Source organism: Carex rostrata, chromosome 9 (assembly GCF_964058835.1).
Source record: "Carex rostrata chromosome 9, lpCarRost1.2, whole genome shotgun sequence".
Taxonomy (NCBI): Eukaryota; Viridiplantae; Streptophyta; class Magnoliopsida; order Poales; family Cyperaceae; genus Carex; species Carex rostrata.
The window spans coordinates 12,316,502-12,343,813 of NC_135926.1; the positions used below are offsets into that span (position 1 = coordinate 12,316,502).

The 27,312-nt window shown below is 32.1% G+C and overlaps 2 protein-coding genes across 2 annotated transcripts; both read right to left on the reverse strand.

Annotated features, from left to right (window-relative positions):
• Positions 1–10,862: 10,862 nt before the first annotated feature.
• Positions 10,863–11,913, reverse strand: LOC144559814 (NDR1/HIN1-like protein 13). Its single transcript, XM_078308941.1, has one exon. It carries the CDS (start codon positions 11,794–11,796, stop codon positions 11,044–11,046), a length of 753 nt encoding a protein of 250 aa, XP_078165067.1. The 5' UTR covers positions 11,797–11,913; the 3' UTR covers positions 10,863–11,043.
• Positions 11,914–21,433: 9,520 nt separating this feature from the next.
• On the reverse strand, positions 21,434–26,939 carry LOC144559095 (putative beta-1,3-galactosyltransferase 12). The gene is made up of 7 exons (XM_078308038.1): positions 26,429–26,939; positions 25,786–25,938; positions 25,292–25,374; positions 24,888–24,987; positions 24,665–24,778; positions 23,941–24,080; positions 21,434–21,723 (listed from the first exon to the last, which is right to left on the reverse strand). Exons 1-7 carry the CDS (start codon positions 26,833–26,835, stop codon positions 21,626–21,628), a joined length of 1,095 nt encoding a protein of 364 aa, XP_078164164.1. The 5' UTR covers positions 26,836–26,939; the 3' UTR covers positions 21,434–21,625.
• Between the last annotated feature and the right edge of the window lie 373 nt (positions 26,940–27,312).

Genomic DNA, 27,312 nt, shown 5'->3' on the forward strand with positions numbered 1-27,312 from the left:
TGAAAAATATTGATCCGGGTTATTTATTGCAGTATTTCTAATAAATCAAATTATATTGTATTTCATCTATTTTCAAAGAAACATATTCAACATTTCTAATATTTTAATACAAAAAAAAAAAATTAAAAAAAATTCTGTTTTATAAAAAAAAAAAAAAAAAAAAAAAAAAAATTGAGACCGTGGGAACCCACGGTCTGAAAAAAAAATCTGTTTTTTTTAAAAAAAAAAAAAAAAAAAAAATTTGGCAAGACCGTGAGAAGCACACGGTCTGGAAAAAAAAAAAAAATGCCAGACCGTGAGGTTCCCACGGTTCTTATGGTTTTTGAAAAAAAAGTTGTAATCATATTGGTTCCCTAAGAATCCATTTTTCAATTATGGTTTATGAAAAAAACTCCATCAAGTGCATGCATTAACAGCAAATTGTTTTTGAGAAACCATTCCACGGCTCCACGCTGTGAGAGCAGTTAGCTGACGTGGTCTGATATATCCTGACCGTCCATGAGAAAGTACATCTGAGCCTGAATGTCTAAGATGTCAGTTATCCAGTCCGGGACCCGCATGTCAGTTTCTGACCAAGGTTTGACCAGGAATATGACAAAAAGGCGCGCGAACATTGCAACGGCCCCGTTGAAGTTTTGTATGATAGTTTGTATACTCTTTTATATGTCTCCGCTCTCAAAGAGAAAGAGGCACAAAATAATGGCCCAGGTTATGGAAACAAGTTTGGCTACATAGAAACACCCGTAGCAAAAAAAGACTACTGTCTGCTTGCGACAAGCGTTATCACTGTGCATTTACATTTCTACCCATCCCCTTCAGGTACTAGTACTACCGTCTACTGCCTTTTACTGATTGAGCGGAACAGCTGTGATTTGGCTGGGACTGGGATGCTTAATTCTAGAAAAAAAAATCTCTGATAAGATAGGATAGACCACACTGTATCTTTGCTAAAAGCCTAAAATGGAAAGGCTTCCAAAAGAAGAATCCTCGGTCCTCTGCAATTTAATATTACATTTTACTTGATAAAATTTCTATTTTAAAATTTATAAAAATTGAAAAAATCAATTTGTTGGAAACAAGATTAGTTATTTTTTCTAAAAAATATATATCAAATAGTTTATGTAAATTGCAGTGTGTTTTTATCACATAAAATTTAAAAATAATTGAGATTGAACTATTAACTCATACCAGAGACTGGAGTTATCAAATCCTCTCCCCTTTCTTTTATCTCTTCCACCTGAACTCTATCAAGAAGGCGAATAATTTGATTTCGTTGACGTCCTTCTCCACTAGGACCGTATTATTAATACTATATTTAATTTCAAAATAAATAAAATTTTATTTCCGATAATCATGAATTTATAAGAATTATTATGGCATGTTCGTTTGTCACGGGATTATACGAGATGAAGTTTGATGGGATAGGAATCCACTAATTTAAAAGGTGAGAACCCATGAGTACGAATAAGTACATAATTGATTGTGAAAACGTATTGAAATGAGTATTCGGTTGTATCGTATTAATAAAATTTAACAATAATTGAGACTGAACTATTAATTAATTCATACCAATAGAGACTGGAATGCGAGCATGTATTAATTACCTTTTTCTTCGTGGAAAAGCAAAACTTTATTATTTAAGTTGACTCGTTAATTTTTAAATTTAGAACATTCGGTTATATGTCTATAGGGGCTTTGCTGACGCGAATTTAATCCAAATATATTCAATTGGACAATTCGATTTTAAATAAGAGAGAACTGTATTTTTTACGAAGAAAAGTATCAAAAATGGAGTCGCATCAAGATCGTCAAAATAGTACGATTTATTTGGGATCAAAATCAAAATTATTTATTTTTATTTAGTTTGGATTGATTTAAACACTGTTATATTACTATTGGAATGTTAAACGTATTGACTAGTAAGTGCGTACTCATTCTATTGCTTATAAATTGTGTTTTTATCCTTTCTTTTTAAATAGTTGAAATAAATCACCGATTTTTATTAAAAATCATATTAATTAAATATAAGGTTCTAAAACAGAAACTTATAACTGGATCAGCATATCAATTATAGTCACAAAACAAACAGTATATTAATAAGGTAAAAACAAACAGCTTAACAGGTAGCTGCACAAAATACTAACGATAAATTTTCTTTTTATACTAAGTTTAATTGGTTAATTTTCAATTTTAATTTATTCTTAATTTAGTTTTTTCAAGTGCATGGATTATTTTCGGCCATCACTTCGAAAATAAAAATAAGTATTAAAAGAGGTATTATAATTTCAAACGAGACCAATCATATGAAGTACGAAAGTTATTCTACCCGACCCTATAAAACATAAAAAAAAAACGTGTGTAAGGATAAGGACAATTTATAACTGGTACGAGTACGAAAATTATTCTACCCGACCTTATCGTACCCGTTGACACCCCAAAAGATATGTGATTAAATTTAATATAACTAATTTAATGATCATAAATACAATACTTAATGTTTAAAACTCAACATATTTATGGAGCATGATTATATCTCATCGGAACTCGAACCCTATCTCTTAGAAGTCACCAGATATAAGGTACGTACTAGTTAAATTGGATTTATATTTATGCAAAAGGAGAACAAAAGGTTGTTTGATTACTTTAAAGACACTTTGAACCGAATGCTATCAACATATCCTTTTTCTTTCCCGCTATAAAAAGATTTAAAAAAAAAAATGTACAATAAACTACTTAGGATTAGGAAGCTAAAAAAGCGAATTAAGGCAAAACAGCTCCGGGAGAATTTACAGCTGCTTTATTTTGCAGTATGCAAATGAAAATTTTGCAGGAACACGAAATCAGAAAGCCCTTATTTTTTAAACTGGGCCTTGAACGCATTGTAAGGGGGCTGACCCGTTAAATTTTTGTGAAGATTCGTGCAGTCAAAATATCGATGGACTGAGTTCCATGAGGGATCTGAGCGAGCAAAAACTTTTGCTTTCTAAGGATGAAAAATAAAAATATTTCTTGTAATTTTTGGTCAATTTTTAAAAATAAAAATTGTTTATTTCACATAAGGAATTCACATCCTCTACGGTACCATAAAAGATAATCTTTTAGAATTCGTAGAGTCGGACTGTTCTGTGTAACTTTGCACGAATCTTAAAGTCCAATAATACTACCATCCGCCCTTCAAAGCAGCTGAAAGTAAATCTCAAATTGTAAAGTGAAGGAAATTTTTTACACATATATATTGGAGAGATCACTTATTCCTAAATAAAAGTCTCTTCTTTGTACTTGCTCCGGGTCAATCGAGTACGCTGCATCTCTACCTGTTCCATTAGCTCATCCTGGAGACCGAATCGTCTGCCCCCCGGGGGGCAGGAAATTCCTGCCCCAGAGTCTCTGCGGGTGGGGCCCCATTTAAAAACAGTAATAATAGTTAAACCCTTAAACAGTAACCGGTCTCACTCCGCAGTGACTCTGGGGGCAGGAATTTCCTGCATCCCGGGGGGCAGACGATTCGGTTTCCTCATCTTGAGAATATGATTTCTATCTCAAAATTCTTCAACATCTTTCGTGTCATATGATGAACATAGTAATTAGGAGGATTGATTTAGTCTATTCATTGCTGGTAAAGGCTGACAACCTCAATTGCTTGTAAGATCACCTCTCTCGCCATATCATGAATGTTCTTTCTTTTCTTGGAAAGGGAAACTTTTGAAGCTTCATATTGTCTTAGACGTGATAGTCTCACCATAATTTGTATTTTTTTTTTTTTAAATCCTTGTTTACTATAAAAATGATGATAAAGATTTCGGAATTACCACTTAGCACAGCAATAGGAAGAAAATAAGAAAACAATCAATAGCACCAATTCAAATTTCTGCTCTGAAGACCATTCATTCAGAAACAGATATTAGTTTTTCCAATGTTGAAAAAAAAATACGGCCAATTGTTAGTTTCCTTTTCTTAGGAATAAAATTTAAAAAAAAAAAGGTTGACTGACCAGTATTAATTGCTTTTTTTATCTTTATCTTCAATTTTGCAAGATCAAACAGAAAGATTTGAATTGCCCAATATGATATTCACATTAAAATGTGCTTAAAGTTCACATTTTTATATTTTTTAGATATTTTTTACTAATTTTTAAAATAGGTACATAATCACTATTTTGCAGGAGCACATTAGGTAAACAATAAAAATATGTAATACCACCCTGACAGATAAAAATACCACCCTGACAGATAAAAATATGTAATATTATTTCAATCGAAAAAGGTCATTATTGTTTATATTGTGTATTTAGTAGTTTTGGTTGTAGAATATAATATGAGATATGATTTATTTCCTAGATTATAGGCTAGATTATAGAAATTATAATAAATGAGATTTACTTTCTAGATATTATAGGGCTTAGAATAAATGAGATTTAATGTAACAGCTATTTATTTCGTTCCATTTTACGTATCTTCTTTCATCGTTTCAGTATATAGCTAGCATGAAAATATATTAATTTCATATCATGCATTGTAACATGTTTGATGATCCAAATAACTTTAAAAGCTTTTGATGTACTAAATGTGATCATATGTTTATATTAATATCTATTGAGCAAAAAAAAAAAAAAGTGAGCCTGGCCTTAAACAAGATTTAGAGCTGATTGATGTCTTCACAAGATTAAAATTAACAACAATATCGCTATACCAGCAAACCATATAAGTTCAACAAAATTCATGTCACGAAGACACAAACTAAATTAATTAAATAGAAATTCTAAATTAAATTTAAAAGTGAAATTGTAAACTAAACTTAAACGACAACTTTCTCTTCTCTCAAAAAAATAAACATATAATATAGTTAAACGACAACTTTAATCCTAAATTCATTGCTGACTTGATCATCCTCTTGCAATTTCCCTGCCTTGCGCAAATATTCCAACCACTAAAATAGGTAAGATAAGCAAACATTGTTATACCGAACTTGATCAAAATATCATCTCTCACAGATCGATCAAGGTTATCGATGTGCTAGATCAATTCAAACATAAACAACACTGGGAAATTTAAAGAATTTCAAACATACCTTTTGGCGTTGTTCAAGGGTTGTGTCGATAACATGGACCACGTGTCGCACCGCCGCGATGTTCTTTGGCGCAAAATTTCGAGGCACTCAGTTTCAGTGACTGTCTCAGTTTCAGACGAGTGGGCGATGTTGGCATCGCGCACAATTCTGCGGCGCTTAACGACGGGAGGAGCGGAATCTACAACCGCCATTGATGGAGAGATGTGCAAAATCCTAGACAACACTTGATTGAGACTCGAGAGAGAGAAACGAGGAGGATGCAACTGCAAGTGTCTGGATTTTAAATGTCTTGAATTAGTGTGAGTCTAAAATGGGCCGGGCTGGATCCATCTTTAGGCCCATTTGAAGACCGGATTACTTGCCATAATCTCACAACTCAATGCAAGGTGTCAATTTCTTTCTAAAATTAGTGCCATAATCTCACAACTCACTGCCATTTGGAGACCCAATATCAATTTCTTTCTAATTGATACTGATTCCTTTCTATTTTTTAAATATTATTTTACAGAATTTTTAAATTAATTAATAATTGACTGATTATGTCTTTATTTATTTATATTTTTTATATTATTTTAAAAAATATTATTTGTCATTTAATGTGTCATTTTATATGAGATTTTTTTTATGAAAATATATCAAAAAATAAAAATAAAAATATTTAATATGTAATTTAAATAATATTATTTGTCATTTAGTTTATTTTTTATAAAAATATATTATTTTGTATAAATTTTTTTTTGTTCTCTTATAATATATACCTATTGCAACGGCACCATACTAGTTTATATTCCTGCAGAAGGGTTAGACTAGGTGTAAATTATGGGCTTTTATTTTTGGGTTTTAATATTGCGGATCAGTTGATATGCTTGAGAGGATTTACAGCCTCTTAATTTTTATTTATTTCAGTTTTATGGGCCTTCTTTTGTATATATGGGCCGATATGCATGCAAATGGAAAATTTGTAGGAACACAAGATCAGGAACCACTTGTGTGTTAAATTTAACTTTGTTGAAATTAGAGCGTTAAAATATAGATTCATGGGTAACTCTTGAAAATAATTTTATAAAATGGAACATAGTTTAAGGGCAAAATAGAACTAGACAAAATTTTAGTTACCTAAAAGATTCTTATTCCTCAAATATTTCTTGTGAACTTTTTGTCGATTTAAAAATTAAATAAATAAATTATAAGTGTTTATGTCAAGTTAGGGCTTTCCCCTAATTTTCCTTTCGATTTAGGTAAATGTTCATTTAAATTTTTTAAATAAAAAATTACTAGTGTTTATTTCCCTTAAAATTAATAGGTATTATGAAGTGTGCAGAAAAATAGTACGAGAAATATTAAGAAGAAGAGTCTATGAAATTATCTAATGAGTCAGCCCAATTATAAATAAAATGTAAAAAGGTACCTTTAAAATTGTCAATAATTCTTAAGGAAACAAAAATATCTAAACCAAACTTATGCCATGATTTTGTATCAAGCTTAGAAATTTACGTGTCATGTTGTGTAATGATTAAATTTGAAAAGACAATCACGACTGTCTTTAATTACACAGTAACTGAGGCATGCCTTAACTATCCACGAGTCACATTTTTTTTTTATTACTTAAGTTAGTTTATTCAAAATTTACCATTTAATATTAAAATCTAACAGTTCTAATCATAGTGACAAGGTACCCGAATTATACCCGTTTAATTCTTTTTTGGGGTGATGCCGAACCGAACACCGAATTATTCGGTTGACCGAACTTTGACCGAATTAAACCCGAATAATTCCCGAATTTTACGAACTTTTCCCGAATTTTACGAATTATTCACGAATTTTTCCTGAATTTTTCCAAGAACAATTATTTTTTTGGTTTTTTATTTTTTTGCTCCCTTGCAGGACTGAGATTTCTGGTCCGGATAATTCCGAATTATACCCGAATCACGAATTTTTGATCTCGCCGAACCGAACCCGAATAATTCATTTGTCACTATGGTTCTAATCGTGCATCACGTCCTGTGATCAAATTTTTCATATGAAGTGTCGTGTCTTACTAATATTTCAAAAAATAGTCACATCATGTGAATAATCACACCACAAGAGTGACACACATGTTATGTTGTACCGTGATATATCCGATCACAACAGCATGACTTTTTTACATTCATAATAATAACAAGATTCGATGTGATTCGGATCAAGCAACACAAATTTTGAGTTTAGATCCGAACCGTCTTATCAAAATCTAGATTAAGCTGGTTTGAAGTGCAATGCCCATAATTTCTTTAAAATTCGTGTTAAAGCAGGTCGGACGGTCCGGATCTAAACTCAAAACTTTGAGTCAAGTCAAGGTGATACGAATTCCATGATTTGTGTCACTTCATGTCTTCATGGAGGTGAGCAGTTATTATATATATTAGTTTTGTTTTTTCTTTTTACAGTCACCTGTCACGACCAGATTAATTGCTATTTATTCTTTCTTTTTCAAATCATCAATTAGGCATTCATGACTCAGCGTTGAAAAAGAGAGTATAATTATTTTGAAAGATTAATTAAAACCAAAGTAAATTTTTCTAATTTTAAATATTTATACGAAAAATTAATCGAGTTATAAACTTGTCATTTTTTTATATGAAAAAAATATTATATTAATCACTGATCACCAGATCATTTGTAATGATGAAATGAGATGTAGCAAAAGAAGATTCCCACCCCCTTGTAAATATTTTAATGGTCCCAATTCCCAAATGTTTTCATAGATTTAATTATAGATTTCTTTATAACGATCCCTAGCTACAGTATGTACACCAACACAAGGTTGACAACTAACAATTCTACAATTGTTATTATTTTTTATTTGTTTATAAATAGAGCGAATCTCTTTCGAAGTTAGCAAATAAGGAAAAAAAAAAATTTATTGACTTATTGTTCCTCTCCCGATTTTTTATTCCATGATACCTATATTTTTTTTTAATAAAAAAAAATAGTTTATGTCATAATACTTGGGTTATTTTGAATGAAAAAAGATAGATATTTTATGATATTATTAGAGATATTATGAATAGCAATTTGGACTTTATACTAGTTTAATATAAATATTAATCAATTTTGTGTTACCTATTGCTCTACTGCTCTACGAGACTTTAGATAATGTTGATAATTAGTAGAAATACAAAATATATTTTTTTTAAACAAAAAATGCTATGTAGGATAGCTTTTGATATAGCCAGTGTTTTAATATTCGGTCTATTCGGCCGAATATTCGTATTCGGTTGGAAACCGAATAGGAAATGAGTATTAAGTCCAATATTCGGCCGAATATATTTTGCCGCATATTATCTATTCGGCCGAATATTTCCGAATAGAGAATAAGAATCCGAATAAGAACCGAATATTTCCGAATATGAACCGAATATTTCCGAATAGAGAATAAGAACCGAATATTTCCGAATAGAGAATAAGAATCTGAATAAGAACTGAATAAGAACCGAATAAGTTATAATTTCATTTATTTAAATTTGAACTTATGTTTTATTTATACTTATTTGTAGTTTTATAATTTGTACCGAGGGTTGTTAACTTATTCTAACTTGTGTTATGTTTTATTTATGTTTATTTGTAATATTTATCTATGTTTATATGTTTTTATTAGAGTTAATGCCTATGATTTTTCATTTGAAAATCCGAATATTCAGCCGCATACTATATATTCGGTATTCGGTGAATTTCCGAATACTGAATAAGAACCGAATATTAAAACACTGGATAATATTTAAAACCTTGATTTAAACAACCGTTTTTTTACAATAGTAGTATTAACATCCAATGTGTTTGTTTCTGGTAAATTGTGCAGGAAAAAAAAAATGCAAATTGCAAGTTTGCAACCCTTATAAACATTTAAAGCACGAGCACAGCTGTTGCAGTGTTGTCTCTCCAACCGTACGGATTTCATTGGAAACTTCGGTAACATTTGATTCGAGGCATTAAATTCAAAATCCGGACATTACAAGTCAAATGTTTAATAAAATCGATGACAAGGAATAGATATTGAAACAATTTAACTTGAATGTGCATTGATTGAACGCACCGCATTTTTCTAAAAATGTTTAATTAACCAAAATGACATAATTAATTAAAGCATTCAATTCTCCGCGTAACAAGTCCCCAATCTAATCTAGCATTTACTAGCTAACACGTTTTGTCTCATTACTTGCTTTCTAGTTTCTTCTCTCAACAAAATTAAATGATACACTAATAAAGACTTCCGCCTTAAAATTACAAGTTCCCCACCGACACCTGTACTGTATGTATGTGCGAGTGCCTCCAATTATTCAACGCTCTCAGATTCTCTTTATCTTTTCTCAAATATCTACTTCCTATAACGGGTTACTAAATCAAAACATTTTCAAGAAAATTTGATTTTGCTTGTCAAAATAAATTTGGTCGAGGCTGCCCAGAAGGACTTTTAAGAAAGAGAATTGTTTTTGTTTTCACAAATATCTGATTCTTATAATGAATTACTAGATCAAAATGTTTTCAAGATAATTGATTTTTTTTTTTGCGCAAATAAATTTTGTCCGAGTTGTCCTTATCAACCTTCTTATGCTCTGCATATAGGGTTGCTAACGAGCCGAGTTAGCTCGAGTTATGGACAACTCGAATTCAACTCGGAAGATAGTGAGTTGAGTTGACTCGAGTTGAGATTATTGAGTCGAGCTGGCTCGCTGACTCGAATTCAACTCGCGAGTAACTCGAGTTGGCTCGTGACTCGTGAGTCAACTCGTTTAAGGTGTTGAAATGTTGAACATTTGAACTGATGATTGTTGTTATGTAATAATATGAGAAGTAAATATTGAATTAACAAATAATCCACAACAAAATGATTAAATGAAATGAATTGGATCAACTTAGGTCAGTCACATCTAGTTGGGAAAATAAAATGGGCCAAAAATTATGAAGGAAATCATCAATCAAACGAGTCACGAGCGAGTTGAGTTCAACTCGAACTCAACTCGTTTAACTCACGAGTTACTCAACTCAAGTCAGAATAACTCGAATTTTAAACGAATGAGTTGTTAGCGAGTTCGTTACCGAGCTGGGTTTGAGTGGCTCACGAGTCGCGAGCTTTTTATACAACCCAATCTGCATATGAAAAATATATAATTTAAAATAATTTGATAAGATATAAAATTAATAATTCTAAAATATTTTGCTATTCTCTAGTCATACCACAAAAAATATGACATAAATAGTTAATTTATAAATTAGTCAAACTTAAAAATAATTCGGAATGGTGGTGAAAAAGAAAATTATTTGAAGCACTTGTTACTATAATATCATATACGAACTATAAACGATTTTGATCAGTATAACCGCGTAAAAAAATCAAACTTTATATATAATTCATAGTTTCATACTGTAACAGAGTAGAAATTTTGTCAGCACGATTATTGGCACGAATCTTGGAAAAATTGACCAGCCACACAAAAATATACACAGATTAACTAAAAGATTATCTGAAACTATTCATGCCTGCCCGGCTGCCCCAGGATTCCCTGCCCTTTTAACTCTAATTTATTAATTATCAGTAATAAATGCCAAAGGTAAAAGTTCATTTTCTCAGCGAAAGATGCTCAAAAGAAGGGAAAAGAATATCACTCTTGACTTTCGCCTACATATTATATTATTTTTTTCACCAAGTATCTTACATTCATTCCACGAGAAAGGAAAAAAAACAACTGATGAAAATGAAAAAAAAAAAATCAAATTGACCTACATAGAATTCAATCATCAAATTCCCCTCCCCAATAAAGTATTCAAATAGTTAAAAAGAAAAATCAAACAGCAACTAAAAGAAAAAAAAAGAAAAAAAAACAATCCCCTCAGCTCCAATTCTTTCCCTTTCTTACAATGACAATAATAAAAGAATTTACAAAAACACAGCTGTATGTAACTGTAACTCCACTTCCCGGCAAGTCCACTTGCATGCAACTAGAAAGTCCACTTCCAGATCTTGACTCTGAGTTTGACCTGACACACTGTATCAGGCGTTGCCGCAACTCCCGGCTTTCCTTTCGTCGGTGCACCAGCCTGGAATCCTTCGCAATGCACCTTAATCCCTACCTTCTTTGTTTTCAAGCTCCCGACTTTAACACCTGCTTTCGTCTCCAGATCCACTGCCAATTGCACATTGCTCTTCTTCAGATCCGAAACCATGCTCGGATCGACGCTCTGACGCGACACACCAGCTGTCACTTTCAAAACAGTCGTGTTCTTGGCATCGTGAAGGAAGCCAGGGATGGATCCATCACCGACATCAGCTCCATTGCTTGTAACACCGACAGAGATATCATCATATAGAAAAACAATCTTTTTGTTCGGATTACGAGCAGTGATAGAGAGATCCAAGCTGGAGGTTAAAAGATTGGAGGAGGTGAGATTGAATGTGGAGAGACGAAGAGAGGAGACAGTGAAGGTCGGGCGATGAGGCCGGTAAAGAACATAGAAGATTGCACCAGCAATTGCAGCAAGAAAAACAAGAAGGATGATGATTAGGATGAACCAGCAACAGAGGCAGCGACAGCAAGAGCCACGGGATCGGCGGCGTGCTTTGGATGGGGCAGCCGGGCGGTACATCGGTCGCTGATACATTTGAGATTTTGTTGCGGGGAAGGATGGTTGTGCAGCGGTTGAAGCCGGGGGCTGAGGGTTTGGTTTGGCTGAAGGGTATACTCTGTCAGCCATGGTAGAAGAGGTGGAATAAGGATGTAAGGTAGAATTAGTGAGAGGGTTAATTAATGAGAGAGGAGAGGAAGGGAAGGGAATAGAAGTATAGAAAAGAGAGAGAGGAGATGAGGTGAGGTGGGGAGAAAGGAACAGAGTACCTTGCAAAGATGGTTCTGCTTCAACTACTGCTGGTTTTAAGTAATTTGTATTTGGTATAGGCAGAGGCGAATGCGTATCCTCTGCGTTAACTCAAAAGAGAATCATCTCTTGAGTTAATGAATCTCAACCGTTTGATTTTAAACGGTGTCAATCCAGCCTCTGTCTGCACGAATTTTAAAGCATATCGGATGGTTCAGATATATTAACTCAAAAGATTCCCTTTTGAGTTAATGCAGAGGATACGAATTCGGCAGAGGCAGTGTCTTTTTGTTAAGGTTTTTATTATTATTATTTTTTTTTCTATTTGGATGAATTATGGTGGATAATTTTTATTTTGGCGGTGGTTAGGGGCTGTTATGGTGTACCGGCAGTTCAGTTCAAGCTGGTCTTTTAATACTCGTATATACCAAGTTTTCAAAATAGTTAAATAGGCTAGGTTAAAAAGTATGTTATTGGTTACAGTTAATTCAATAAAAATTAGTAAATTACTTGAGAAAAAAAAATGCAAATTTAACGCGCATTCAAGTTTTTGTATATGCCGAATTCAAGTTTTACTGATAATTCCTTTAAAGATGATATAATTGAGTATATGATACTATGCATATCACAGGTTGGTCTGTAATACGGGTCTATATTTTTATTTTCAAAATTATAACAATTGATCCGAACTGTTAAATATATTCCCATATGAATATGTACTTGGAGACTGGTTTTTTTTTTTTTTAGAAAAAAAATTTAGTACTTTTTAAGATAGATAGAAAATCACTTGATCTGAAAATTATGTACCATTCAAAAATAGTGATTTTCTACCTTTCTTTAAAAATAGTGAAAAAATTCTAAAAAAATTAAAATTCGGTCAGCAAGTACATATTCAATGAAAATCATGTTGAATAGTTTGGATTGACTGTTAGAATTTTGAAAATGAAAATATTAATCTATATTACGGACCAAATCGTATTATGCATAGTACCATGAAAATATTAATCCATATTACGGACCAAATCATATTATACATAGTACCGTGCACTTACTCATGATATATTAATATTATTATTCTTGTTGTACTAAGTTATGATGATATAGTACATAATGAAGGGGCCTCAATTTGTTAACTATGTATTTATTTTTCAATCATTTGCTATCAATTAGTTAGACATCTTGATTAAATATTTGAAACACTCATTATATGTACTTCAATTATTTAATTAACAGCAGTAAGAAACTGCCATGGGTAAAAGGAAAAAAAATGATGGAGATGATGAATTTGATTCTTGATCAGTGATATCATAATATTATTAACCATAAGCATCATTTAAGAAAATATTATTATGTTCTAGAATATAATTTTAAATCGTAATTTACCTATTAATATTAATAGAAGTTGTGACAGTGTTATTAAATATGTACTAGTTTAAAAGTCTACAATGATTATTAATCGTATCACATGTCCCATATAGAAGGAATATTTAAACGCATTAAAATATATTTTACAATCACTTTCTTAAACAAAAATATATTTTTTTTCTTATCTTCTTAAATTGTCTTAAATTCTTAAATTGCAAGGTATCGTAAATTTTGAGTTTGATTTGAAAAAAAATTCCAAAATAGAATTCTTCTAACACGTGTCACTTGTAGAAAAGATATACTACATTTTTAGTTCACACACACGCACATGTGCGCGCGCATATATATATATATATATATATATATATATATATATATATATAATAAGATGGACTACGGTGAGCCATGGAGTAAAATAAGTTGGTGCTTCATGGCACTATATTTTTATTTTGAAAATCTAAACGACCGATCCAAACCGTTCAACGTGTTCTCCATATTGAAATGTGCTTGGAGACCAAATTTTACATTTTTTGGAATTTGTTTACTATTTATTAAGCTACTTTGAAAATCACTGATCCGACAGTCCAGAAACTTTTACTGTTTTTTACTTTTCACATTAAAACAGCCATTTTCAAAGTGGCTTAATAAATAGTAAAAATATTCAAAAAAAATGTAAAATTTGGTCTCCAAGCACATTTCAATATAGAAATAACATCTAACGGTTCAGATCGGTTATTTGGACTTTCAAAATAAAAATATAGCGTACAGTACAAACGCATTTTACTTCATGGCTCATCGTAGTCAACCTTTATATAAATCGGTTGAAAATGTAAAAATGATTAATCATCAAGAAAAAATTGTACACTTTCCAAGTCATGAGGACCGTTACATATGCAAAATCGGAATGACAAATCATTTACAAATAAAAAATTATGATTTGATGGTTGGTGAGTCCTTGACAGGCAGATGGAGAGATACAAGTTGGCAATAATTCGTGTATATATTATTCTAATCTTGCTCATCAATTGACTTGAGGAGTTGGAGACCAATTTAATAATTTGGTGATTATTAGGCACTTAGTCTAATCTTATCAAAACTATGACAATGGTTTGTCGGAAGTATGAAGAGCCGTTGAGATATCTACATTTGCAAATTGGATGGTCGATTCATAACAGCTAAGATGACAATGGAATTATATATTGTGGTGTGTTTCAGGTGATCAAGATTCAAGAGAGAATAATTTATTCCTTCTGGAATAAGTTTAGTTTGTTTAATTTTCATGTCCCACCAACCAGGATTGTAAATATAGGACTGATTTTTGATGGAATATGAATTGGAATTTGGAATACCAATCTAGGTGCAACTCAGCCAAGAGCCATCAGCCATGTATGATGTACCCAGAAAGCAAACAGAAAACTAATTATTAAATGTTCAAATGGGTGCAACTTTAGAAAAAATAATAATAATAATAAAATAAACATGTTATCATGTATGCAACTTTAGAAGATTTTTTCTTTTCGCATATTAGCCATATTTTTGGAACAAAATATTAAAAATGGCAGTATAATGGAACCAGTGTTGCAAAAAAGGGCGTTTAGGCCAATTAATCGGTTAATTAGTTGTTGGCAGTGACTAATCTATCATGAATTTTTCTGACTAATGGATTGATTATTTTCGATCATAGCTGATTATTTCCGATTAATCATTTGACGGTACCTGTTTGTCAGATGACCGCGTACTGTACAACATTGAATGGAACTATTGTGAAGTAGGCCCCTACAAAACTAAAAAGGTATTTTTTTTAAGGTTACAACATTAGGAAGGTTATAAGCACTGTTTATCTTAAAAGCAAATCATAGCATTACAGTTCGCCAATCTGTACTTATAAAATCATAGCTATTTTTAACGTTGAGGTTCATAACTTGACAGAAAATGGAATAATAATTGCTCTATGTATTACTTATTAGACGATGGCCTTAGAGTGGGAAAAATAGCATGGCAGAGCCGATTTTGTTACGGAATGGTACGATATGTGTATTAGATACATGTCGAATCATGTGTAATTAGAATCGTTAGATCTTGATCAAATAGTGAATCTTAAATAAATTAATTTAAATTATGATCAAATTGTTACACGAGTCACGTGAGTTACGTTTGGGTACTGCGTGACTCACGTGAGTTACGAGTCATTCGCGTACTGTGATCACTCTTTGAAACTTTGACAATGACACAATACAACATGTGAAAAATTAACTAAATTACAGCACAACACGAGATTAAAATCATAGCATATTAGTCACGGCAAGACATGTTTTTTTCACTCTAGACGGCCTATGTTGCCATATAAAGACAGTGAACGACAAAGTGAGAGCCGTTCGATTGAGATCGTACGGTTCAGATGTTTAGAGAAACTTTATTTTTTTTCTCGGTCAGCTGTTTGAGCCGAGCTGATCTGAGCCGGCTAATTTTGATCGGCTTATAGCCATTTAGCGAAGCCGCTGCTATAAGTGCCAATTTAGACGAGCTGGCGAGTTTTTTTTTGTTGTTTCTTTTTTGTCATTTACTTTTTTTATAGACAAAGTTGGTGAGGTACCGTATTGCGTGAAAAGCTGAAAGATTGCACTTCATTTTATCTAAAAAAATAAATATCAATTTTGTCATTTTCTTTAAATAACACGTTGATTTGTTAGGTGCTTGACAGGATTTCATGAGTAAAACTAGGGTGTTCTTAAGTTCATTAAGTCTTATTAGTAAACTCAAGTCTAAAACTCATCGAATTGGCTTCAAACGGCAAATTTGAATTGTTGAAATCCATCTATTTTACGAGTGATGCGTCTACATGTAAAAAAATTTAATTTTAAAATTAATTTTGCACAGAATCAACTGGTCAAAAAATGTTCAAAAAATGAATGCATTAAAATTAATTTATTAAACTTCTAATTTTGACCGCTTGACTTTATACTAAACTAATTCGAATGTTTAAAATTTTCAAATGTAGACACATCACTCGTAAGGTAGACGGGTTTCAACAGTTCGGATTCTTCATTTGAAGCCGATTCAATAGATTTTAGACTTGAGTTCACTGAAGAGCTTGGTGAACTTAAGAACACCTGTAGTTCTACTCATATTTCATTGTTTATATCCTTCGAACTTAAAATGATTTGTAATTTCTTCCCTTATTCAGTTTCATTTCTCAAATATTGGTGTTTTTTAGAAGAAAAAAAAACAAAGAATAAATGTGAATATTATACATTTTTTTTAGAAATATGCCATTAATTTTCTAAACTTCTCACCATAATTTTTTCATATATATTTTTCTTCAATGTCAAAAGAAAGAACATGTGCCTTGAGAAAAATAAATAAGTTCCACTTGAGCAAAAGAGAATGTCAAGCATAACACTGTTGAACACATTCCTATTAACACTATTTGAACATATATATATATATATATATATATATAAATCTATAAATAATATTTAAATTATAAAAAAATATTGGCAGGAAAAACGTGTGAAAAAGAAGTGAGAAATCTTATTTTTCTAATTTATATTTCTGCCATTTTTTTTAAAATTTTAAATTTCATACATGTAGTTGGAACCATATTATATTTTATAATAAGGACATTGCTTGTTTGTCTTTATGAAACCTCAAATTTCCCTTAATGAGAGGTATAGGTATTATGTTAATGTTATCATATTAATATTACTTGTCTGATATAACAAAAAAATGACCTATAACCAATTATAAAGGCACCAACCAACCATGGGATGGAGAATCCATGGATGCAATAATATTATGGCCCCAACTTGCTATCTTTTGGTAGTTCAAGTAATAAATTTTGAAGATTGTAAAGTACATCTTCATAAAAGAAGTCCTGCCCTTTAGCAACACTTTTTATTTGCTCTCTTAAATTCAGTTTCTTTTTTTCATATTATATCTCATATTAGGATGCCACAGCTGCAAATTTTATATAAATGGATATTTATTACAATTAATTAATTTGCTAATTTTAACTACCGTTGAAAATAAATTCTAAATTTTAAATCTGTCACTGTTTTTTTTAAGTTAGTGGTTTTAAATGTCTACTATCAATTTCATTAATAACAAAATGTATTTATAATATGTCAAATGATCGTAATTTTTAAATTTACTCTTTAATTCTCATAAAAACCTCTAAACTACTCTAATATTTTAATCCTTTCTTAATCATCATCTCGCTCCATGACCGAATCAGCTTCTTCAACTGTCGCCGCACTCTGACGACGATTGAATCTACTCACCGTCACGCTCCAATCATTTAAGATGATATATACTGTATCTATATCATAATGATACAAAAATGAAAAATTTTGATATAAAATTTTATTATTTATCAATTCAGTTGAAATTTATAATGCTTCGTATTTACTGATCTTTTTATGGAATTTTAAAAGAAACTCTAATTATATAAAACTTGATATATACATACCTACAATTATAACTGCATGTCTATACATTTTCTTCTTCTATTTTATAAGTTTATTTTGAATAAATAGTGTTGTCAATGTTGTTGAGTTAAAGATATTATCAATAAACAATATCTATTTTACACAATATAATTTTTAGAACTGACAATATACATTTACAAAAAATACTCCGTGTTATTCGTGCCTCATCACATCTCATATTTTTTATTTTTGTTTTCAAAGTTCTAACAATTAATCGAACTATTCAATATGATATACATATTAAAATGTATTTGGAGTCCAACTTTTATATATTTTTATTAAATCTTTTACTATTTTTTTTTTTTACTATATATCAATATTTATGGACCATCCAAAAACAATGATTTTGTATATATCTAAAAAAATAGTAAAAAATTTCCAACAATTATAAAATTTGGTCTCCAAGTATATTTTAATACAGAGATCATATTAAATAGTTCAGATCAACTGTTTAAAATTTGAAAACGAAGAAAAAAAAAATATGAGGCTATTTCTAGCAAATTTGTTTTGCCCATTGCGGAGCATGACATTTAATACGTTGCTAGTTCTCTGTGTTATAACAATGCAAAGTAAAATATTGTTCTCCAACTATATTTATTTTGCAAGAGCATAACTAAAAATGATATTCTTTTATAGCCTTCTACACGATTCACGTGACACACATGCATATATAGCTGTGGCCTACTAAATAATTGCTAGTCAAAATCGTTTAATATATATATAGTCGGAGGAAAATGACACGCCACCTGCCGTTTTTTTTTCCCTACCCCCTCAAAAATCAGAATTAAATGAATACCACCCGAATAATCAGATTTCAGATTCCGCCACGTTCGCACCGTGGATCTGCGAACGGATCGCCAACCCGTTCGCGAAATGGATCTGCGGACTGACCCGCTCGCGTGACCCGTTCGCACCGTGGATCGGCGCACCGACCCGTGGATCTGTGCATTGACATGGTCGCTTTGATCCGCTCAAGTGACCCGTTCGCACTGTGGATCTGCACACCGACCCGTTCGCACCGTGGATCTGTGGACGGGTCAACCCGTTCGCAGATCCACGGTGCGAACGTGGCGGAATCTGAATTCCGATTTTTCGGATGGTATTCATTTAATTCTGATTTTTGAGGGTGTTAGAAAAAAAAAACGGATTTTATCCTGAAGCAACTTATTAAACAATAAGAGCGTTTCATCAAATTTTGATGATGAGCTGTTGTCCCTTTTCAGAGACAATTGCTCACATAATAATTACTCCCAGGATTCACATGTATTATGATTTTGTATTTCAATATCTTTTAAATTTGTTATTTTTGTTTTCAAAATTCGAACAGTCGATCTGAACTGTTCAATATGATCTTCATAATAAAATATGTTTGGATACCAAATTTTATATTTTTTTTATAATTTTTGTATTATTATTTTAGATAGGTACAAAATCACTATTTTAAAGAAATTCTGGATCATTGAAAAAGTGATATTTTACCTATGTAAAAAAATTAAAAACAAATTAAAAAAAATGTAAAATTTGGTCTCTAAGAATATTTTATTATAAAGATCATGTTGAACAATTTAGATTGACTGTTTAAACTTTGAAAACAAAAAATAAAAGATGTAGAGTATATTGGAGCACAAAATTACAGTGCATTTGAACCATCCTCAATTATAATACCCAATAAGCCCTTGTATACATAATAATGATTAATTGAGTTGATGCGAATATTTTAATGTGTTTTGGTTACCGGACAACTTGGCTGCAAAGTAATGGTTTGCGTAAAATAAAATTTAACAGTGCTACCACAGAAAAAGGACAATTTTGATCTCAGAGATAAAATATAACAGAATAAAAAATTAACAAGCTGAACATTGAACATTCTCTTCTGTTTTTATTTGTATTTTTGAACAATCAATTAATATGTAACTATAAGTCATAATTTCACATGTGCCCCTGTAAAACCTCAAGATGTTAGGGCACCTTAATTAACCAAACCACCAAATTATTACATGTGACAGGAATTATTTCAAATTATTTGGCGGAAATTCTCTGAATTTCTGTCAAATTATTTGACGGATTGGTTAGATTTGGAATTTTATTGAAAATGGGTGTAGATTATAAAATTTGATTTTTTTTTTTTGGATATAAATAAAAATTTCAGACGTTAGACACTTCATAAAAAAAAAGAACGTTAGACAGAATAAGGCTGTTACACGTGCAAAAATTACAAAAAGAGAGAAATCTGTCTTACTATTCCAATTTTCAAAATTTAACAATATACCACATCCACCTGCATGCCCACACGCTTCCAATAAATAAAAAGAAAGATACATTACACTTGGTTCATACCGGATCTTGCAGCTTCACTGAAAAGTGCGTTTACTTACACCTAACGTTTGTTGACATATATATATATATATATTCTGTGCTTATTGTCATGTACTCATGTAAGTAAACTCCGTTAGCATAACAAACCGACAGATGAACTTCACAAAGTTAACAATACATATGAGATTTTTCACTACAAATGCAGGGGAAATACAACAGGATTAGCATTTTTTTTCTCTGTTACATGTATTGTATTTGCCCCTATGACAGAGATGTTTGCACTTCCCTTTTAGGCCCTAGCGAAGTTTGATGTTGACAAAAAAAATTTGTATTAATTAGGCATGTATACAACAAAAACAAAATTTGCTGATTGGTACCTGTTCGGAGAGAGAGGCTTAAGCTTCCTTAACATTCTTTAAATCCTTAAATCTTTCCGAACGCTATCTCCTTAGACAGGATTAAATGCCTTCCTTTAACTTCTTTTGTTAATCCCCCCCCCCCCCCCCCCCCTTTCCTTGGTAAAAGTTCTCCTTGAAGAGCAAAAGTGGTATTTCTTGGGACATATTCACCCTCCAACCATACAGCTTCTTAAGACTCCTTTCATTTTTTTTTTTTATGGTGTCTTCTCTCCCATGAAACATTTTCCTAGGTTTATAAAAACATTCCTTAGGTTTAGAAAAAAAAAATCTCCTCCTCATCTTCGGCCTAAATTAGCGATTAACTAACGTCAAGCTTCAACAATCTGATGCTACAACAATGTTTGCACTTTGCACCGAGCTGTTCTCTCGAATGAGATCATTTTTTTTGCTTGATTCAATGGTTCCCATTTTCTTTTTTCTAAATTATTTGATTGATTTTTCTGTGCATGACTGGATTAGGTTTTCTATTTTAGCATTATGGTTGGATACATTTGGGAAATTTTTCCATAATTTTACTGGGGGTGAAGTTTCTCAGTAGTTGGTTAGTTTAACAAGTTTGTATCTATGTATTGTCATAATGTTAGTATTAAGCAATAATCAATCGTGTCCTTTTTATAACTAAGTCTTTTGAAAATATTAAAAGTAAATAGAGCTTCCAAATATGATGAATTTCAACTTCAAATATTTGGTTTGTACTACCATTCTAGTCTGGATGGTACCAGTTCATTTTGAACCGGCCTTGTACCATTTTCTTTTCTGTACCAACAATTAATTAGATGGCAATAAAAATGTAAATGAGGGTATTTAGGTCTTTATATACTACAATATATATCTTACCGAATAAATGCTCCTTAGTAAGGATTAAATGTTTAATCCCCACCACCTTAAGGAGGGTTACCGAACACCCCCCTAATTTAGTAATAATATACATCAAAATGTTACAGACTTGACACAGAACAAACAAAAGTTATACAAGGTCTTCTACAAATCATAGAGCATTTTACCTCTTGCAAGAAACAGCTTATATTTGGGGTAAACCCAAAAAAAAAAAAGTTGTTAAAATAATTTGGCAGTAAGGCTCTGTTAAATCAAATCGAGGAATTGAAATTCCAAAAATCAAATTTACTCGTCCTCATATTCTTCAACCGGCAGTGTTGGAGTTTTTGAGCACATTGTATTGTTGTGAAGCTCTTTCATTTTTTCAGGCAGACTGCACTTCCCTGCAATTTATTCACATTCCAAGATTTCAACAAAGCAAATTCATGAAAGCAACATATCTTATGTCCAAAATCAGGATTACCAGCATAGACTGTAGGCAGAGGTTCTACCAATGCATTACAAGACATGGCTTAAATTGCACCTAATACGTGACTTTGTTCCCAGTAACTATTTGTTTCCCCAACATAGGGAGCCCGGCTAAAATATTCCTTGTAGTCACTTCTATGGTCATCTAATTCCTTATAGTTGCATTATTCCTTTTCTTTTCACTGGGGTTCAGATTTTTTTTTTAAATAACATCAAATTTAACTATTTCAACGAAACAAACATGTTGGATTTGATTGTTATGAAAAACAGCTCCACCGATCCACAGAATCGGTGAAGGTAGGAACTTTTTTGCTCCATCATACTTACTGCCTGGATAGTAAAACTGCCTCCACCGATCCACAGCTGGTTTCCAATAAAACCAAATCTAGTATACTTGTTTCGTTGAAATATTTAAATTTGATTCTATTTATAAAAAAAAATCCTGGGGTTCTGCTTCATGGTATTTCTTTTAGTCTTTAAGGTAAACTTTACCATGTTTTAGGACACCTATTCCTTTATTTATTATAGAAAGCTTAAGTTGGCCTTATTTGAGGCATTTAACTTTTGCTTCTTCATTTAGATTGGTCACTTTATTAATAATCCATCAAGAAGTGGAATATGTAAACATTCTGATTTTGAAAGAGATTATTTTTAAAAAAAATTGGAACACCGATAACCGATTACAATGGAATTAAATTAAATGTAGTACAGAAAGTGAAAATGTAGTATAATGGAAGTAAATTAAATATTGTACAAGTGAAAATGTAGTACAGAGTGAAATCTTTGCTACAATTGAAATAATTTGAATATTAATTCTTGATAACCAATCCACCCATAATGCAAAAAGTATGATGACGAACTTTGAAGAAGAAGAGATAAAGTAATGACTAAGCAATCGGGGTGCTAATGAGGTTTTCATTTGGGGTTGTTCTCAGGATTTTGCAGATAAGTGCAAGAATATTTCATTCAAGGGGTGGTTTGAAGAGGATTAAGACGGTCATATTGGCCCCATGCCATTTAAATGGAGTTCAATAAGAGGGAGGTATTTGGAATGCAGACAACTGAACCAGTAAAGACATTAGAGGCTCTTAAATTGCGGGGAAGACTTAAAATTAGAAGTAGGGGGATGGAGAGATTTTGGCACAGGAATGCTACAATTGATAAAGAGGTCTAATTGAAAGTTCAATAGCTTTTTGCAATGAAGAGGGTATGATATGGTTAACAAGAAAGACACCTCAAATACTACAATCATTCATATTATTTAAATTGGATCTTTTGAAAATATACCATTGAATGTTGATTGAAGTGAAGTGAAAACTTAAAAAGTATCAAAAAGTTCTAAATATCCAATTTCCCCATCAAAACTTGAAAATGTGTATTTCCCCACTAAAAACAAATTTCTCTCATTTCCCTTTCTTTAATTTAATTTCAATCTTCTATTTGATTAATAAGAATAACCCAGTTTTTAAACTTAAAAGTATTAAAAGTTTTATCTAATTTTAAACTGTTAAATAAATAACCTAGTTTACAAATCCAGTAGCTAAACTTGCACATTAGCATTTAACATTTGATTGATTAGAGTGCAAAAGAATATTGATAGTAGTTGGACATTAAAAAAATGTGGCCGTTGAAGAGAAGGGTAAAAAGTCCTTTCATCTTAAAATAAAAGATTAATAATAAGTTCAAATAAAAGTTTAAAATTAGATTAAAGAAAGGGGAAATAAAAAAGGTAATTTGTTTTTAGTGGGGAAAAAACAATTTCCAAGTTCTGATGGATTATCCTAATTTAAAATGAAGAGATAAGAAATTTGAGTGTTATGATGTGGAAATGGACAATTTAGAATATTTCAATGGGTATAACAACGATTCTCCCTTATTATTATACCTCAACAAATCTTTCAACAACTAACTAATTCAAACTTAAAGCCACGTTTTTATATATTAACTTGATTTTTACTTCAATTTAGGTTTAGTGAGTGACAAAATAGTCAATGTTTAACAGAACACACATATTTGCATGACTCTAATCTATAAGTTGAGCCTAATTTGTAACCATGTCAGATACACTGAGTGTTATACAAAAGCAATATAGCACCTAATTAAAAAATATTAACTTGTGGAAAATTTGGTACCTGAACAATTTGGTATGAAAACAGCAATGGAGGTTGCGGTACATTTGGGATCACAAATTGCCTTGTTATCTTCATGATTGACATTCATGGATAGCATCCATGAACCAATTGTGACATCCTCGTTGCTAAACATTCTTAAACTATACAAACATCATGCAAAAACAAGAGATTAATAAAAAAGTTCCAAGGAAAGGTATCTCATATTTGTAATTAGTAATTAATATATTTGAATTATTGCTAATACAACAAAAAAAATCACATATATTTTTTTTAAATTTACCCCCATCTTTAAGATTACTGTTGTAGAGAGTTACTAGCATTTGTAGTAATAATTAATTTGAAAATCACATCTAAATCGCAATTATTTCATTTCATAGAAAACCAGTTCCAATGCACAAGGATCGCTATCGCTTCTGAACCAAATCCAATTTCTATTTCTCGTTATCGTGGAATTCGTCATAAAAATGGATTGCCCTTGCGCGGTCAACAAACTCATACTAATGCCAAGGACTGCTCGCAAGCAAAGCAAATTCGGAAATAAAAGCAGTCTATCTAGCTCAAAGTCTCAATTATTTGGAGAACTTTCTCCAACACACTAATCTAAAAGTAGGTTTTATCTGAAGGCATCATAGTAATGTTCCGTATTCATTATCTATAATGAGAAATATTTGGTAGTGCAATTTAAAGATGTACAGTAACATAGTTATTAAGTATCCAGAAGTACCTATCATTTTTTGCAGCAGCTAAAGCAGCTACCACATCAGAGGAAAGAGCATATATCGGTCCATATGCATGTAGGAAGTATTCACTGCCAATTAAATCCCCTTTACTCTCGTACCTATCATTTACGTGTCAGTTAAAAACAATTACAGCAAGAAACTATTTTTATATGAACTGTAACCTTCATATTGGGGTACGACATCCAGAATTAACTCATGAAAAATTACCACTTCATATTGGGGTCAGTGATCACTGGGCCCTTTTTCATGCAACCTATGTAAGTCATGCGATGCGCTCGATCCTTGCCGAGAAGTGTTGCCAGTCTATCTGGTTACATTATTGGAGATATAGAAGATACAATAGGAGTTAAAGAAATATTGACAAATCCAAACTTGCACAACCACTCAAATAACCTTAAAAGTAAAAAAGTATTATTTTATAAAAAAAATTACATTTTAGTCATTATTTTTTAGTTTCAAGGAATCCTTTCGCCATAAGAGTGTTCTTGCATGTTATTGGTTAGCAAAAGCCCTTCTATTTCCAGGTAGTCTAATTCTATTGTATTTTTTTAGGAAAATCAAGTACAGAAGCCTAACTGTATAAAATGAAATGTTTGTAATATCAATATTACCTGGACGTAAATAGATGTCATCATCAGCTTTTACATAAAAGTCAGCATCAAACAGATCAAATGCTGCTTTGAAGAATGCTAACCTAGGGATAATATCATTAATAAAAAATATTAAATTATGTATGTATTTATAGGTACTTTTTTTCCAATACAGTACAGTAAACCAATCTTGCAATGAGCCAATCCAGACTATACTAACTTCTTTTTTAACCCTATCTTGGTTAAATTAGCCCTCCATCATAAAATAAGCATTATTTAACAAAATTCAGCCTTAGTTAAGCCTAAACTATGAAATTAAACAACAAATTAACCATTTTTTCCTACAAACAGGGCCCTGACTAATCCCAGGTTGACAAGCACAACTGAATGAAAAACCAGTAAACACAAGTCCAGCAACTAAAAGGCAAATACCAAAGTGGTCAAGTTAATTACATGCAGATAACAGCAACATTTTTTTGGGAAGGATGAAAACGATTGTAAGGTTTATGACTTACGTCTTCTGTGGACGCTTTGCATGATCTTCATCAATATCAATAAACATGAAATCATGATACATGTCGGCCTCTTTTTGAAGCTCAGACATATTTTTGGGATCTCCTGTGCGTCCAATAACAAACCTAAATGCTAAACCAGTTCCATGCTCCAAGCTGCCAAAACAAAATACACTAAAATAAGATAATTGTAAACAAGGTAACCAATCCTTCTTTTTTTCTGCTTTCGTAATTTTGCTTCTACCAGTAAGTAATGAGTGTTATTTTTCCTATTTAAGTGTGCGTGTCAGTTGGCAGCAGTTTTTGTTTGGTTTGAGAATTTTTTTTGAACATGCCGACAATTAGCTATTGCCTTAATTTACTATTTCAGTACTATTTATATAACACAAGGCTGCTAAAATAGTAAATTAAGTCCATTCAACAGAACACTGAAATAGAGCTATTGCCTTAATTGTTGTTTCAATGCAAAACCAAAAGCTGCAAAATAGCCTCCTCTATTTCAAGTATTTATGATAGACAAACCATGTGTTTCAGTTGAGCTGAATCAAAAAAATTGCATAGTGATCCCCATATTTGCTTATGTCATATACGCAGAGATCAACCACTGAATAGATACATTCTAATAACAAGATCCACAACTTGTAACCTGACAAGCCCATCAGGATCAGGCGGGAACCAGGTGCTTCTAAGCACAGACCGTCTGTCAGCAGATCCAAACTCAGTCTGAACTCCCACAAGACCAACCACCTTCGGCCTCGCGGCTGTCTCGACACCGGCCGAGCTGGAGAGATGTGTGCGCAGAGAGTCCTCGGCTCGGCCGCACCGATAAACCGTAACGGTCTTGGTGGGGGCAGGGGACGCAGACAAGGCGTAGACGAGGCTGGAAACGGCGAGGATCAGGGAGAGACCGGTGCAGATGAGGAGGAACCGCCTGGATGGGAAGGAGGTGGAGGAGTGGAGATGGTGGTGAGGTTTGAAGCGCTTGGATTTGTCTTTGTCGTTGTCGTCAGTGGCAATGGCAGTGTTGTAGTAGGGGAGCTGGTGCGACCGCATTTGGGGAAATGAGATCTGATTAGTTGTTGTCGTTGATCGGTTCGGCGCGAGAGAAGAGGGAGGAGTAGAGAAAGAGTCTCTCTCAGTCTCAGTTCAAGTAACGAAGTCTTATGAGAGAAATGTTGGTTTCCGTACGAATTGCGTAATTACAGAAAAATATGGGCCAACGCTGGAGCTGCGGAATCAAATCCTTTGCCACGGTTCTGCGTACAAAGGCCGAGTTTATGAAGATTTATTGCTTTTTTTTTCAGGAAAACCACGAGACGGGGGCCGAACTTGCTTTTACTTTTACTGGATCTCGCTTAAATATTATACTTATTTGTGTTCTTTATTAATTCTTTTGCAGTCATGGCTCATTAGCAAAACAGACACGCCAAGTGGGCTTCGTTGGGTAAACCAGTGTTGTAAATAGAGTACAGTGATTAATGGAAAATAATCATAAATAATAGATCATAATTGAAAATAACGGTCGATTAA